This window comes from Heptranchias perlo, chromosome 22 (genome assembly GCF_035084215.1).
Source record: "Heptranchias perlo isolate sHepPer1 chromosome 22, sHepPer1.hap1, whole genome shotgun sequence".
NCBI lineage: Eukaryota > Metazoa > Chordata > Chondrichthyes > Hexanchiformes > Hexanchidae > Heptranchias > Heptranchias perlo.
The window spans coordinates 18,492,215-18,506,835 of NC_090346.1; the positions used below are offsets into that span (position 1 = coordinate 18,492,215).

Below are 14,621 nucleotides of genomic sequence, written 5' to 3' on the forward strand. Positions count from 1 at the left end.
ACTCCCAGGGCCACTCCCTCCTGACTGCATATCACTGTACCGCCACCTCTGCCAGTGGGACAGGACATACCCAGGGATGGTGATGGAAGAGTCTGGGACGTTGGCTGAAAGGTACGATTCTGTGAGTATGGCTATGTCAGGCTGTTGCTTGACTAGTCTGTGGGACAGCTCTCCCAATTTTGGCACAAGTCCCCAGATGTTAGTAAGGAGGACCTTGCACGGTCGACTGGGCTTGGTGTTTTGCCTTTGCCGTTGTCGTGTCCGGTGTCTAGTGGTCCGATGCCGGGTGGTCCGTCCGGTTTTATTCTTATTATGACTTTTCGTAGCGAGATTTTACAACTGAGTGGCTTGCTAGGCCATTTCAGAGGGCAATTAAGAATCAACCACATTGCTGTGGGTCTGGAGTCACATATAGGCCAGACCGGGTAAGGATGGCAGGTTTCCTTCCCTAAAGGACATTAGTGAACCAGATGGGTTTTTACAACAATCCGGTAGTTTCATGGCCATCATTACTGATACTAGTATTTTAATTCCAGATTTTATTTAATTAATTGATTTTTTAAAAAATTAAATGAATTTAAATTCACCAGCTGCCGTGGCGGGATTTGAACTCATGACTCTGGATTTTAGTCCAGGCCTCTGGATTACTAGTCCAGTAATATAACCACTATGCTACCATACCTTCTATAGACCTATGTTTCAGCCCCTGTCTTATAGTCCTCCAACTTTGGCTTCCAGTACAAATCCCCCCTCCCTGTTGCTGCTCACTCACCCTGCATAGCTCTGTGCCACAACAAGCACTGCATTTAACTACTAACCTTTAAAAGAAGCTCTAACTCTCATTTTAAGCTATCTCTCCACCCTGTGGCCCAGGATCAATCTCTCCCTTCTCCTCTTCCCCCGGCCAAAGATGGGAAAAGGCCTGGCTTTTGCTTTGCACAGTTGAGACTGCCCAGTGTATTTATAATGTATTCTATTCAGTTGTTCAAAACCAACATTAATGTGGTACCACTTCCCGGATGAATCTGTGACACCATCTTGCACAGTTGCCCGTTGAATGAACCCGAGTTTACTCAGAAAACCCTCCTCTCTTTCTGTCTCATCCTCCGCCTCAGCAATATATGACGAGCTAATAAACTGTTTCCTTAAATCCCACTCTGTAGAAGGCCAATGGTGTTTGAACTCGCCCTGTTTATATTACAGTTATAGTACCAGTAGCAATATTGAAGCTACTAGGCTTGAGCTGGATATATCCACCTGTCCACGGCCATAGTATAATGTCAGCCAGGACACTGATAACGATAATGGTGTTTGGCGCTGGTTATACTTTGTCCCCAGAGACGGTGTGCAAAAGCCAAGGTGGGCCTTGGTGCTTCTTGGCGTGTGTATGCAGCCTTGTTTATATTATAGCGACAGCTCTGTACCATACATAGTATATTGTAGAATCAATGTCAAGGTTATTCTTTCAAATAGGAACTGAGTATCCAGGTTGTGAGTGTGTAAGTTCATTGTGATATAACTTTACTCATTAGTATAAATTTGTATGATTAAAATCATCAAGCCATTTTAGTTCATTTTCAGTGCCCTATTTTTGCTGAAACCATAAATACCTACCTGTCGATCTGGCCTTTTAACCAATCTCATTCCAGCTGGGTCACAAAAGTTTTAACTTCTCAAATTTCAAAAAAGCTTTGTTGCTTGTTTCCCAGACGTGGACTTGTCCTGTAATGACCTCAGCCGGGTGCCTGAATGCTTGTATACCCTCTCGTCTCTACACCGGCTGAACCTCAGTAGCAACCAGATCTCTGAGCTCTCACTCTGCATCGATCAGTGGACACAACTGGAAACGCTGAACCTGTCCCGTAACCAGCTGACCTCACTTCCTGTATGAATGTTATTTCAAATATTGTTTTCTATTTTAATGTAGCCCGTGTCATTTGTTCTGGCAGTTTATCTGAAAGATAACCTCAGTTATTGTGGGTGGTGTGAAAGGTTGCTTATTTTTATGGTCCTGTTCCTGCCTCTCTGCTGCCAATTTCATTTGAGAGTTTGGATGTAGGGTTTGCAATCCCAGAGACCATAGCCATATTAACAGCCTAAAAATCCTGGGGCTTTGGACAGATAACTTCAAAGCAAGCATGATCATAAATGAGCTGGGACAAACATCTCTGCCAAGGATAGGGATTACATTGAAACCTTTGTCAGCCTAATGCACCTACAATGGGAATCAAATGTTGAAGATCCTCTAGAACGAAAGAAGTTCTTCCTTGGTTCAGCCCCTTTCTATAAGGAAAGATGAGAGGTTAGCAGAGTACTGATTATCCTAGACATGGGTCAATGTAATTTTTAATATTAACTGGCAGTTAAATATTGCAGAATATAACGTATTTAGAAAGGATAGGGAAGGAAGAACAGGGGGTGGAGTAACTACTAATTAGAGACAACATAATGGCAATAGAAAAAGGGACATAAGTAATAAGATAGAAACAGAATCCATATGGATTGAGACAAAGGATAAGAAGGGATCAATCATGTTAATAGGGATATTCTACAGATCATCTAATAGTGGAAGGGGAGTGGTGAAAGAAATATGTAGACAAATCTATGAAATGAGTTTAAAAAACAATTGAATAATAATCATGGGAAATTTCAACTACCACCAAATAAATTGGCAAGAAGAGGTAGGGAAAGGGGAAAAGGGAATGAGTTTTTAGAGTGTGTACATGACTCCTTTCTTACCCAGTATGTGAGAAACCCAACAAGAGAGGAATCACTGCTGGATCTAGTAATGGGAAATGAACCAGAAAAGGTAAGATAAATAAGCGGAGGGGAATAGCAATCATAATATAATAAGGTTTAAAAATAATGATTGAGAAAGACCCAAGTAAGACAAAGACCAAACTAATAGATTGGAAAAATGCTAATTTTGAGGGGATGAGAATGGAACTAGGGACAGTAAAATGGAAAAAAAAATTGACAGAGATAGAACAGCAGTGGGAAATATTTAAAATGGCGATCAATAGAGTTCAGGAGAAATATATTCCTCTACAAAACAAGAACAAACTTGCCAATAATGAAACACCATGGATGAATGAAAAGATATGGGTAAAATTGAAACTAAAGAAAAAGGCATACTTAAGTACATAAGACAGTAAAGGAGAGGATGATAAAAGGGAGTACGAAGAGGTTAGGAAGGATATCAGAAAAACAATTAGGAAAGCAAGGAGGAACTACAAAATTAAATTATCAAGGACTATAAAAAGAAATAGTAAAGTATTCTACGGACACATAAATAACAAAAGAAAAATCAGAATAGGGATAGGGCCACTAAGGGATGCACAAGATAAAGTCACAGATAATGACAGTGAAATGGCAGAAATATTGAATAGTTACTTTGCCTCAGTATTTACCAGGGAGACTTAACAAGATGAGCATGACATTAGAAGAGATCAAAAAAGGTATAAAGACATTTAAGATCGAAAGGGGGGAGATACTTGATAAACTAATCAAACTTAGAGAGGATAAAACCCTTGGTCCGGGTGGATTGCATCCGTGCATATTAAGAGGTAAGGGAGGAGATAGCAAAGGCATTATTAAATATATATAAAAATTCATTAGAAAAGGGAATAGTGCCGGAGGACTGGTGGAGAGCTAATGCAATTCCTATATTTAAAAAGGGAGATAGAACAAGTCCAGGGAACTACAGAGCAGTTAGCTTAATGTCGGTGGTAGGAAAGATAATGGAATCTTCACTCACAGATGTAATAGAAAAACATCCAGAGAACGAAAATATAATAAAGAATAGTCAGCACGGATTTCAGAAGGGAAAGTCATGCTTGACCAACCTTATTGAATTCTTTGAAGAAGTAATGGAAAGAGTAGACAAGGTTACTGCTGTAGATGTAATATATTTGGATTTTCAAAAGGCCTTCAATAAGGTACCACATTGTTAACTCATGACTTAAGTGAGAGCATGTGGAGTCAGGGGACCTGTAGCAGAATGGATAGCAAGGGCTACAACACAAGAGAGAGTAGGGGTTAACGGTACATACTCAGACTGGCAAAAGGTGGGAAGTGGTGTTCCACAGGAATCGGTGCTGGGAACACTGTTGTTCACAATTTACACTAACAATTTGGAGTCGGGAATCGGAAGTACAATTTCAAAATTTGCGGACGACACCAAATTGGGTAGTGTATTTAATACAAAGGAAGAATGCATCAAAATGTAAGATGACATTAATAAACTTGCAGATTGGGCGTGTAATTAGTGAATGAATTTCAATATAGGTAAGTGTGAGGTGGTGCATTTTGGTTGGAAGAATAAGGGGGCCTCATACTGCTTGAATAATAAGAGTCTAAATGGGATGGAGAAGCAAAGGGATTTGGGGTACAGATGCGCAAATCACAAAGTATCGACGCAGGTTATTAAGGCCATAAAAAAGGCAAATCAAGCTAAGGAGTTCATTTCTAGAGGGATAGAATTGAAAAGCAGAGAAGTTATGTTAAACTTATATAGAGCCTTGGTTAGACCACACTTGGTGTGCACAATTCTGGTCTCCATATTATAGAAAGGATTTAGAGGCATTGGAGAGGATGCAAAAAAGATTCAAAAGGATGATACCAGAACTGAGAGGATATACTTATCAGGAAAGGCTGAACAGGCTGGGGCTGTTCTCTCCAGAAAAGAGAAGGCTGAGGGGTGACCTTATTGTGGTCTTTAAGATAACGAACGGACTTGATAGGATAGACAGAGAAAATGTTTCCACTTGTGGGGGAGTCCAAAACTAGAGGTCATAAATATAAAATAGTCACTAATAAATCCAATAGGGAATTCAGAGAAACTTATTTATCCAAAGGGTGGTAAGAATGTGGAACCTGTTACCACAAGGAGCAGTTGAAGCAAAAAGCATAGATTTAAGGGGAAGCTAGATAAGCATACGAGGGAGAAAGGAATAGAAGGGTATCCTGAAGTTAGATGAAGTAGGGAGGGAGGAGGCTCGTGTGGAGCATAAATGCCAGCATGGACCAGTTGGGCCGAATGGCCTGTTTCTGTGCTGTAGTTTCGATGTAAAATGTAAGTTTGCAGTCTGTACAACTCCAAAACCGAGTGTATTCTTTTCCTCTTCAGTCAGCCATCTGCAAGCTAACAAAGCTGAAGAAGTTGTATTTGAACTCGAATAAGCTGGACTTCGATGGGATCCCATCAGGCATTGGGAAACTGGCAAGTTTAGAGGAATTTATGGCAGCCAATAATAACCTTGAGCTCATTCCAGAGAGTTTATGCAGGTATGAGCTTTGGCCAGACATGCTGTGTTCTTTGTTGAGAATCTGCTTTCAATTGCATGTCCATGTCACCCTAGTGGTGTTCAAAATTAACTTTTTTCCTATTACCACCCCCCACCTCCATCTTCCTTGTCTTCAAGGCACTGAGTCAAACTGGGTGTAGTTCCATTTGTGGGGAGGGAAGAAGAGTCTGAAGCACTTTGGTTTCTTCCCCAAGTGACCATTCTTCATGCCTGAGCCTAGACAATGAATATCAGCAGACTATTTGTATTTGTAGGGCATAACAGCCAAGTTTGATCCTGCCCTCACTTAGGGGCCGATTTTTGGATGGCCGAGCAGGGGCGGGGGGACTCCTAAAATGGCGGAATCCCGGAGCGGGTTCGGAGCCCGGCTCCAACCCACTGACTTCCGGGTTCCCCAATGATGCGTTCAGGTGCGCGCGCAGCTCCCGCATGCAGGACTTCCACCGGCAATTAAAGCTTTTAATGCTACTTTACATTGTTATTTAGGTAGTTGAGGTACTTGACAGACCTCATTGAGTGGAGATTTTGGCAGGGGTGCAATTTTGAAGGATCCTCAGTGTGTTTCCCGTGCTGTGGGAAACACTCCCTGTTGGAGCAGACGTGTTTCAGCCAGCAGCCAGTGGGAGATGCAAAGGATTATTTGACAGTTGGGGGGAATACCTCATTTATTGCAGCAGGGCACTCCGTCACAGACAAAGTTTTGGCTGCAACACCTTTGTCTTTCCACTCAAAATTATTAATTTAAACCCTAAACTCTGCTGTGCAAACACATTTGCCTACTTTGCAGACCCCCTCAAACTCACAGGACGGGGGCGGGGGGGGGCGCCATAGCTGCATTCATCACTTCATCCGAGGACGAGCAACATCACCAGCTTCGCCAGGCATGCCGTGAACCTCCGCCGAGTGGTGCGCTATAGGCACCCGCACAAAATAGTCATGCAACTACACATACACCCATTGTAGGGTAACCCAGTGTGTGGCATCAAGTGTGGGTGTTCATGTTGAACCTCATGAAAGGGACTTATTACACAAGCCAGTCAAGAATGGCCAAGATGTGGCAGTAGTGGTGACAATAATAATATTTAATGTGCCATTAACAAAAATCAAATATAAATTTAAAAAATGACAAACCGTCATACACCCTTGTGCATCCCCTTTGTGCTCACAAAACCTTCGCCTTACGCTTACGAGTACTCCGACGTGGTGCTTCCCCTGTGGCTGCAGCAGAGGTAGTGGCAGGTTGCTCTTGTTCATGCCCTGACCAATTAGATGCTTTGGGCCTATGCCCTCTGGGTTTCGGTGCCTGTGAGGGCCCCTCCAAAGACTGCTCCACCTGCACCTGTGCAGGGGCAGACTCAACCACCTGAAGAGGAGGCAGCATTGCAGGTACTGGTTGAGAGGGGGGGCAACGGGTGAGACGTGGGAGCGCTTTGAGTGGTGTCCCCACTTCTATGTCCCCTTTCACCATCATCCCTCTTCTGGGTCAGGCCCACATCACTCCTACCACCCTGCTGGACGACAGTTTGGAGGACATGTGTTGTGAAGCCTTGTAAGGCCATTGCTAGTGTATCTGCCTGCCTGTTTAAGGCAGCAGAAAATTTCTCACCCTGAGTCCGAAGGGCTGTTGTCAGGGCCTCAATGGACTCATTGGTGAGCCGTGCTTGAAGCTTGATCGCAGACATTCCCACACTTACCCGCGACACTATCTCAGAGATGCCCTCACGTCCCTGTGACAGTATCTGAGATTTCCTTCTGTACCTGTGCCACCGTTCCACTCACGCAGGAGTTGGACTCCTCCATCCTCTGCACGATTGTGGAGAGTGCACGTGGCACCTGTTCCAGCACCTGGCAAATGTGCTGCTACCCCTCGATCATTCTCCTTTTAAAGGATAGCCCCCAGGGTTCAGCATCTGAGCAGAGCCTGGAGAAAAGTGCTCCCACCGATGCGGATTCTCCTCAGCTGCTCCTGCCACCAGTGTCTGCTCGTGCTCACGTGTATGGTGACTCACCATGTGCGACCCCAACTAACTGAGGACGGGGACCCACCAAAGTGTGTGTATCTGCGCTGGTGGATGGCTCACTCAGATGTGACACCCCCTCAGAGGCTGGCAGGTCCTCTGAGGAATCGCCCTCCGCCGTCACGGCGGTCACTGAAGGCCCTGTAAGAGAGCAGAAGGCAGTATTTAGCATGATGACAGTTGTTGAGGTGCTGAAGATAGCAAGGCATGTTAACATCATTTGCTATTGTGAGTGCTGAATGTTAAAGTTCTGTCACCAGCTGTTTGTCTGGTGGCAGTCTCGGCATCCCTGATGGACAGGCACTGGAGGGTGCGGCTCAGTTCAAGAGCCTCCTACTCTGCGTCCGTGAGGATGACCTGATGTTGCGGGCCCCCTCCGGTCTTTGCCCTCTCCCGTGCATTCTGGGCTCCATTCTATAAGGGGAGAAAGTAGAGAGGTGTGAGTGAGGGACGTGGCCAACCGCTGAATGCATTGGTTTGGGTGAGGCTGACTGTGAAAGAGATGCATCAGAGGGTGAGAATGAGACAGCCATGACATTGTATGAGGATTGGGTTGAGTGGTAGTGGTGGGATGAGTACTGGGGAGGTGAGTAAGTGCAAGTAAGTTGAGGATGAGGTTTGTGTGGGTGTGAGGAGTGATGTGATAGAATAGTGTTGGCAGTGCAGAAGGGGTTGTGGGGTGGGGCCGGTGATGTGGAAGATGGAGTGTAGGAGAATGAGTAAGTGTACTCACTTTGGCTGACCTAGTTAGGTCATTGAAGCGCTTCCCGCACTGGATCCATGTGTGGGAGATGCTGCTGCTGCTGGTGACCTCCTCTGCCACCTTGAGCCAGGCCTTGGTGGCAGAGACGGACCACTTCCTCCTGTCCGCTGGGTAGAAAATATCCCTCCTCCTCCTCACCCCATCCAGTAGGACCTGGAGTGAGGCATCGTTAAATCTGGGAGCAGTCTTTTCCCCTGGTCTGCTCTGTGCTGTACTTTTGGTTGTTTGCTGCAGGAGCAGCATTGGAGGACTGCCCCTTTTAGATAGGGCTCCTCCAGCTGACAGCCTGTGATGCAGGTGCGCAGTCCGCCCGCTGCACAGGTTGACGACGGGAAACCCAGAAGCCACGTTAAGTGCCTTCAATTTACCCGCTATTGTGTGGGGAACGGACCGATTTTCATTGGGCGAGTTACCCACGTGCCCAGTTGCCCCCCGCTCTCCCCCCCCCCCCCCCCCCTGCTTCCATCCCGCCTCCCTGGTAATATCAGGGCCCTAATGTGTACATGTGCATTTTCCAGCAGAAGCCACTGGATGGAAATCAGGAGTGTCGGCCTCCTTTGCTGATTTTTATTTTTCCCCCTCCCTAGCCTGGAGCATGCTATGGTCGATTGTAGTTCCCCTTCTGCTCCCAGCTTGGATTGGATTAGCTAAATCAGCGCAGACCAGGGATTGAGCCTGGGGTCTCCAGTTCTGTGTACATTTACAAACTCAGCCATTGGAAAAGTTTTTCTTCTGCCCTTTAAAATTGGAAAATCTAACATAGATTTCTGATTGCAGATGTGGAAAATTAAAGAAGCTTGTTCTTAATAAAAACCGTCTGGTCACTTTGCCTGAAGCCATCCATTTTCTTACAGATCTAGAGGTAAGGATAATTCTGACACACAATTTTTATTGAAATTCTTGTAGGATTTTTTAAACTTTGGGTAACATACTGTAATTCTAGTCCAGTGGAGCCACCTATATCGTAATTATATGTGATGCAAAATGTAGTGTTGGAGTTCTGGGATAGCTCAGTTTTCAGATCACTCTATGGTTGGTAAAGTGTTCCCTGGTTTTTAGGGAGCAAGGCAGAGCAGTTTAATTTGAGTTGAACAATCTTCCCCTCTGAGTCCGAAGATTGTGAGTCCAAGCCTCACTGCAGAATGTGAGCGCACAATCTAGGCTGACGCTCCAGTACAGTACTGAGCAAGTTGTCTGAGGTGCTGATGTTTGACTGAGACATTAAACTGAGGCCCTGCCTTCCAGTAAATTGTGGTTCTAGTGGATGTTAAAATATCCTGAGGTACCATTTGAAGAGCGGGGAGTTCTCTTGGTGGCCTAGCCAACATGTTTCCCAAAACCAACACTGCCACAAACAGCCTTACTTGCCATTCTTCCAATTGCTGTTTGTGGAATCTTGCTCAGCACAGGTTGGCTACAGTATTTCCCTCATTAAGTCACCCCACTTCAAAGTAACTCACTGTATGTGAAGCTCTTGGGATGTTCTGAGACATGTGATGGGACTCTACATAAACGCACATTTTTTTCCAATTGAATCTGAAGACTAGGACTCCAATGCAGTTGCCCATTGGGATATTTTCTATCCAGACTTTTGGCTGTCACACTGTCATGTTACAGATTGTAGCTCATGTCCTATTTGTATTGTTTTTCTCAGAGCTGGGGCTGTTGCTTTGGCAATCTGTACCAGTAACACTCTCCTTTCAACACCATGTCCATAACCCAGGGATATTGAGGCCAATTGAGGTATTATCCCAAGAGTTGAATCAATCTGACCCATTTTTGCATGACTCCTAGAGCTAGTTTTTTTTTTAAGAGTAACCCAGGCAAAAGGTCTGGGAGGTGGTCACTTGTTTTTAACTGTTCAGTCAGAAATTATGTGGATGTATGAGAAATGGGACAAAGAAGAGTAACAAGGGGATGGATTATGAGGAAACATTACAGAAACTTAAGCTTTGCACTTTTGAAAGTAGGTGATAACGCAATAACTGGGTTTAACTTAAAACTAAGCCAAGATAGAGAACTAGAAGACGTGAATGGAAATTTGTTTTAAAAAAAAATTTAGAAAAGCTATCTGAAAAGGTTTATCAAAGATTGGGTTTAAAATAATCTACCAAACAAGGGAATAGCAAAACATTGGATAAAAACAGCAAATACAGAAGTCATGGAGAATTAATGTAGAGCGGAATAACTATTAATCCGTCGTAAAGCCAGAATACTCTGCAAATACGCAACAAGCTTCTTCGACAGCACCTCCCAAACCCGCGACTTCAACACCTAGAAGGACAAGGGCAGCAGGCGCATGGGAACACCACCACCTGCACGTTCCCTTCCAAATCACACACCATCCCAACTTGGAAGTATACTGCCATTCCTTCGTTGTTGCTGGGTCAAAATCCTGAAATTCCCTACTTAACAGCACTATGGGAGTACTTTCACAACACGGACTGCAGCAGTTCAAGAGGTGGCTCACCACCACCTTCTCAAGGGCAATTAGGGATGGGTAATAAATGCTGGCCTCGCCAGCGACGCCCATATCCCATGAATGAATTTTTTTTTTAAAAAGGGTAAAATCAGAGAGAAAGATGGGTTAATGTTTCCGCTATTTCTGTTTTTATTTCAGATCTACATTGTCGGAGCATTTACTTTTTGCCTCCGTTAATCCTTCATTCTAAGAAGTTAATATAATTCTATTTTAATTCTTAGGTTCTGGATATTCGGGAAAACCCTAACTTAGTCATGCCCCCTAAACCAGTGGATCAAACGGCAGAGTTTTACAACATCGATTTCTCCTTGCAGAACCAGCTTCGATTGGCTGGTGCATCACCAGCCACAGTAGCAGCAGCTGGCGGAGGTATAGACAATCGGGACCTAACATCATTTATTCATTTCATGCAAGATAATTTCAGTTATTCTAACGTACTGAACCTTCCAGCTCAAAGATATTTTGTTTAATTTTTATCTACGAAATCAATTCCTGTGGCATTGTTCAGTGTGAATCAGAAGATACTCCCTTTATAACAGTAGGGGTGTTGGCCACAAAGTGTGAACATAAGAACATAAGAAATAGGAACAGGAGTAGGCCATATGGCCCCTCGAGCCTGCCCCACTATTCACTAAGATCATGACTGACCTTCGACCTTAATTCCACTTTCCTGCCCGATCCCTATATCCTTTGATTCCCCTAGAGTATCTATCTCAGCCTTGAATATACTCAACGACTCAGCAGCCACAGCCCTCTGGGGTAGAGAATTCCAAAGATTCACAACCCTCTGTGAAGAAATTCCTCCTCCTCTCAGACTTAAGTGTCTGACCCCTTATCCTGAGACTATGCCCCCTAATTCTAGACTCTCCAGCGAGGGGAAAAAACGTCTCAGCATCTACCCTGTCAAGCCCTTTTAGAATCTTATATGTTTCAATGAGATCACCTCTCATTCTTCTAAACTCCAGAGAGAATAGGCCCATTCCACTCAATCTCTCCTCACTGAACAATCCTCTCATCCCAGGATTCAATCTAGTGAACCTTCGTTACACCACCTCTAAGACAAGTATATCCTTCTTTAGATAAGGAGACCAAAACTGTACACAGTCTACCAGGTGAGGACTCACCAAAGCCCTGTACAATTGTAGTAAGACTGTGTGACAGGAAGTTGAGAGGCTGGAGCCCAGTCAGTAAGTGGCGGGAGGTGAGTTATCCAAGGCCAGCGAGAGAAACAGTAGCTGAAGAAAACCCTTGGGGCAGGGAGAAGGCCAGGATCATGACCAGGAAGTTGCGGAGAGCCACAGTGGGGCTAGATTGTAGGCATCTCAAATCCCCGCTCTTATCACACCTCTGCTTCTCCCCACCCACCCTTGTTTTAAAAATAAAAGAATAAATTCAGCCTCCAGTCACGCTCCCACATAAGCCTCCACTTGATTTCCCTTTCTCTGCTATGACCGCTGTTCTTCATCTCCAGCTCCGCTCCCAGGCTTCTCTCAAGCTGCCCGATTGATATACTTCCTTAATGCCTGTTTGGAATAAAACTTAAAGCACAATTTTCCCGGCTTGGATTTTTTTTATAAGTGCACTTAAAAAAAAAAAAAAAAAAATCTGCATGGTGTTCCCTGCTTACCAGGCTCTGTGAAGGCCAATTCGATCTTGCTTCTTCGATCAAATGTTTGAAAGCTAAAATGCTGATTTCACAGAAACAGCGAGTACGGGCAGGCTGACAAAGTTCCGGCATTGTAGGGGACGGGGGGGTGGGGGGGGAGATCTCTGGTGTTAGTGGCAAGGACAAGCCGATTAGTGAAGGGAGATCGTGCAGCTGGAGGGAAGCCTCAGAACATGGCTGCAGGTGGGAGAATGGGGAAAGGGAGATGAAGTGAAGACTCCTGTAAGGAGCGGGACTGGAGGTGGGTGTGGGGCCAAAGTTAATATTTTTTTTTGGAGGCAGCTGGACCACAGTGGGAGTGGAGATAGGTGAGAAGGATCACTAAATAAATGGAAAGATTCAAGAAATGACAGCAAATGTATAAGGAAGAGAGTTTTTTTAAACGTAAAGGAATTTGGCTGAAGTGTTGTGGTAGTTGCACTGGGGGATGTGGAGACCCTGCAGCTCCACTTGCCGTACCTGCTGTGTAACTGGGATTGTGACAGCTCATTGCTCAGTTTAGAATGGGAAATCCCACTAAGGAGGCACATACAGAGTGACATTTTAACATTGGAAAATTCCATAGGAGATGTTTAGCTATCTCTAAAATGACAAATGTGATTTAGTATATCGTGCATAGATACAGATAGATTTTTATTTTATATAAATTCCAAACTAAGTTTTGTGTCTGTAAGTTGTAGGGTCACTCTTTGTTTTCTGATTGGTTCAGCAGTTACCACTGTTGTGGGGGAACAGTAGCACAGTGCACACAATACTCGAGCAACGGTGGAGAGGTGTAGTGAGCAGGATCATGGTAAACATCAGAAACAGTGCTGCCGTCCATGAGCAGCACCACAGGATATCTATAGTATTTTTCCCTCATCAAAGTGAAGGATGTTAATGCTGGGAAACACTTCTTTATTTCAGCTACTGCACTATCAGCATCAAGCGTTCCCAGACCAGGTGCACTACAGGTTAGATACTGAGTAAAACTCTATCTACTATGCTTCAATTAATGTGCCCCAGTCCCAATCCTACTGTACCAGTGTATCCCCTCTGTGACTCACTCTGGAGTACGTGTCTCCGGGTGCTGGAAGCCTTTCGATACCTCACTCAAATGGTTGTTTTTCATGTATGAGCCAAGACTGGAGTATCATCAGGCTGTTTGACCTGGTGGAGCCGTGGAACCACGGCTGAGCTTGATTATATCCTTGCCCAACGCCCACATGTTGGGAGCATGGGGTTTAAAATCCTGAATGGAGTATGAACACACAATTGTAGAATTTAAGAGTTGATTTTTTTTTTCTCCCCCCTCCTCTGACAATAGGAGGCACTGCTCGAGATCCAATCGCCCGGAAAATGCGTCTCCGGAGAAGGAAGGACTCGACCCAGGATGACCAGGCCAAACAAGTGCTGAAAGGAATGAGTGATGTAGCAAAGGAAAAAAACAAAAAATTAGAGGTAACTAGTAAAGGAATGATTCCGATTGATGAAACCATGTAGCAGAATCGATGCAGAAAACTCCTAATGTGGGAAGACTGTTAATGTGTGACTTCTTACAATGTAAAGCTTATTTATATTTATAAATATATAAATGGTACAATATAAGGAAGATATACATTGTGATCATTGGCCAGTTTCTGCATATTCATCTTGGAAAATGGTGAATCTGCAAGATTGTTGTTTGAGAATGGGCACTGTTGGCATTTAAAACAACACTGGGAACAGCTGACTCCAAAACATGTATCTGGTTCTGAGAGACTCGTGCTCATCATTTCATCCATCCCACGATTTGGGTGTCTAAACTTTTCAAAATCATTTTAGTTTCCTTTTTCCTCACTTATTGGGAACAGTCACTGATTGCATCCTGCTTTCCTCATTCTGTAAACCGGTTTGCTGAATTAAAAGTGATTGTTGACTTTTGGATGGCTGTGTTGGTGCGCTGAGTTTTTTAGTGAGGAGAATGGCCTTTACTAAGTTGTGCTTCTGTCAGGATACTGTTCACCCTGCTATCGGGAGTTGCTTTTTCCCCCTTCTCACCTGTAGGGACTCTTGGTCTCCTGCTCCACACTCCCCCACGACAAAACAGCTGATAGCAGGGAGTCAACAATGTGAGGGTCAGGGCCCACTTCCCACTATTCCAGTGTGCACCACTGGTAATAGAGTATCTTTTGTGAAAGATCCACACTGCATTACTTCTTAGGTTCTGATTTGATTCCTTGCAGTGAAAGAAAGGAAGAACTTGGATTTATATAGCACCTTTCATGTCCTTGTAATGCTTCACACCCTTGTAATGCTTCACACCCATGGTTGTTATGTAGGTAAATACAGCAGCCAGTTTGTACGTAACAAGATCCCACAAATAACAAATGAGATGAATGACCAGTTAATCTTTTTTGTGTATTAG

At 44.3% G+C, this 14,621-nt stretch overlaps 1 protein-coding gene across 1 annotated transcript in view; it reads left to right on the plus strand.

Annotated features, from left to right (window-relative positions):
* Positions 1–14,621, plus strand: part of flii (FLII actin remodeling protein) — a 68,473-nt gene that overhangs the window by 18,200 nt on the left and 35,652 nt on the right. Inside the window, exons 8-12 of the mRNA XM_068003089.1 lie at positions 1,710–1,885; positions 5,129–5,286; positions 8,865–8,949; positions 10,791–10,938; positions 13,542–13,675. Coding sequence (XP_067859190.1) covers positions 1,710–1,885; positions 5,129–5,286; positions 8,865–8,949; positions 10,791–10,938; positions 13,542–13,675 — 701 coding nt within the window. The remainder of the gene's footprint in view (positions 1–1,709; positions 1,886–5,128; positions 5,287–8,864; positions 8,950–10,790; positions 10,939–13,541; positions 13,676–14,621) is intronic.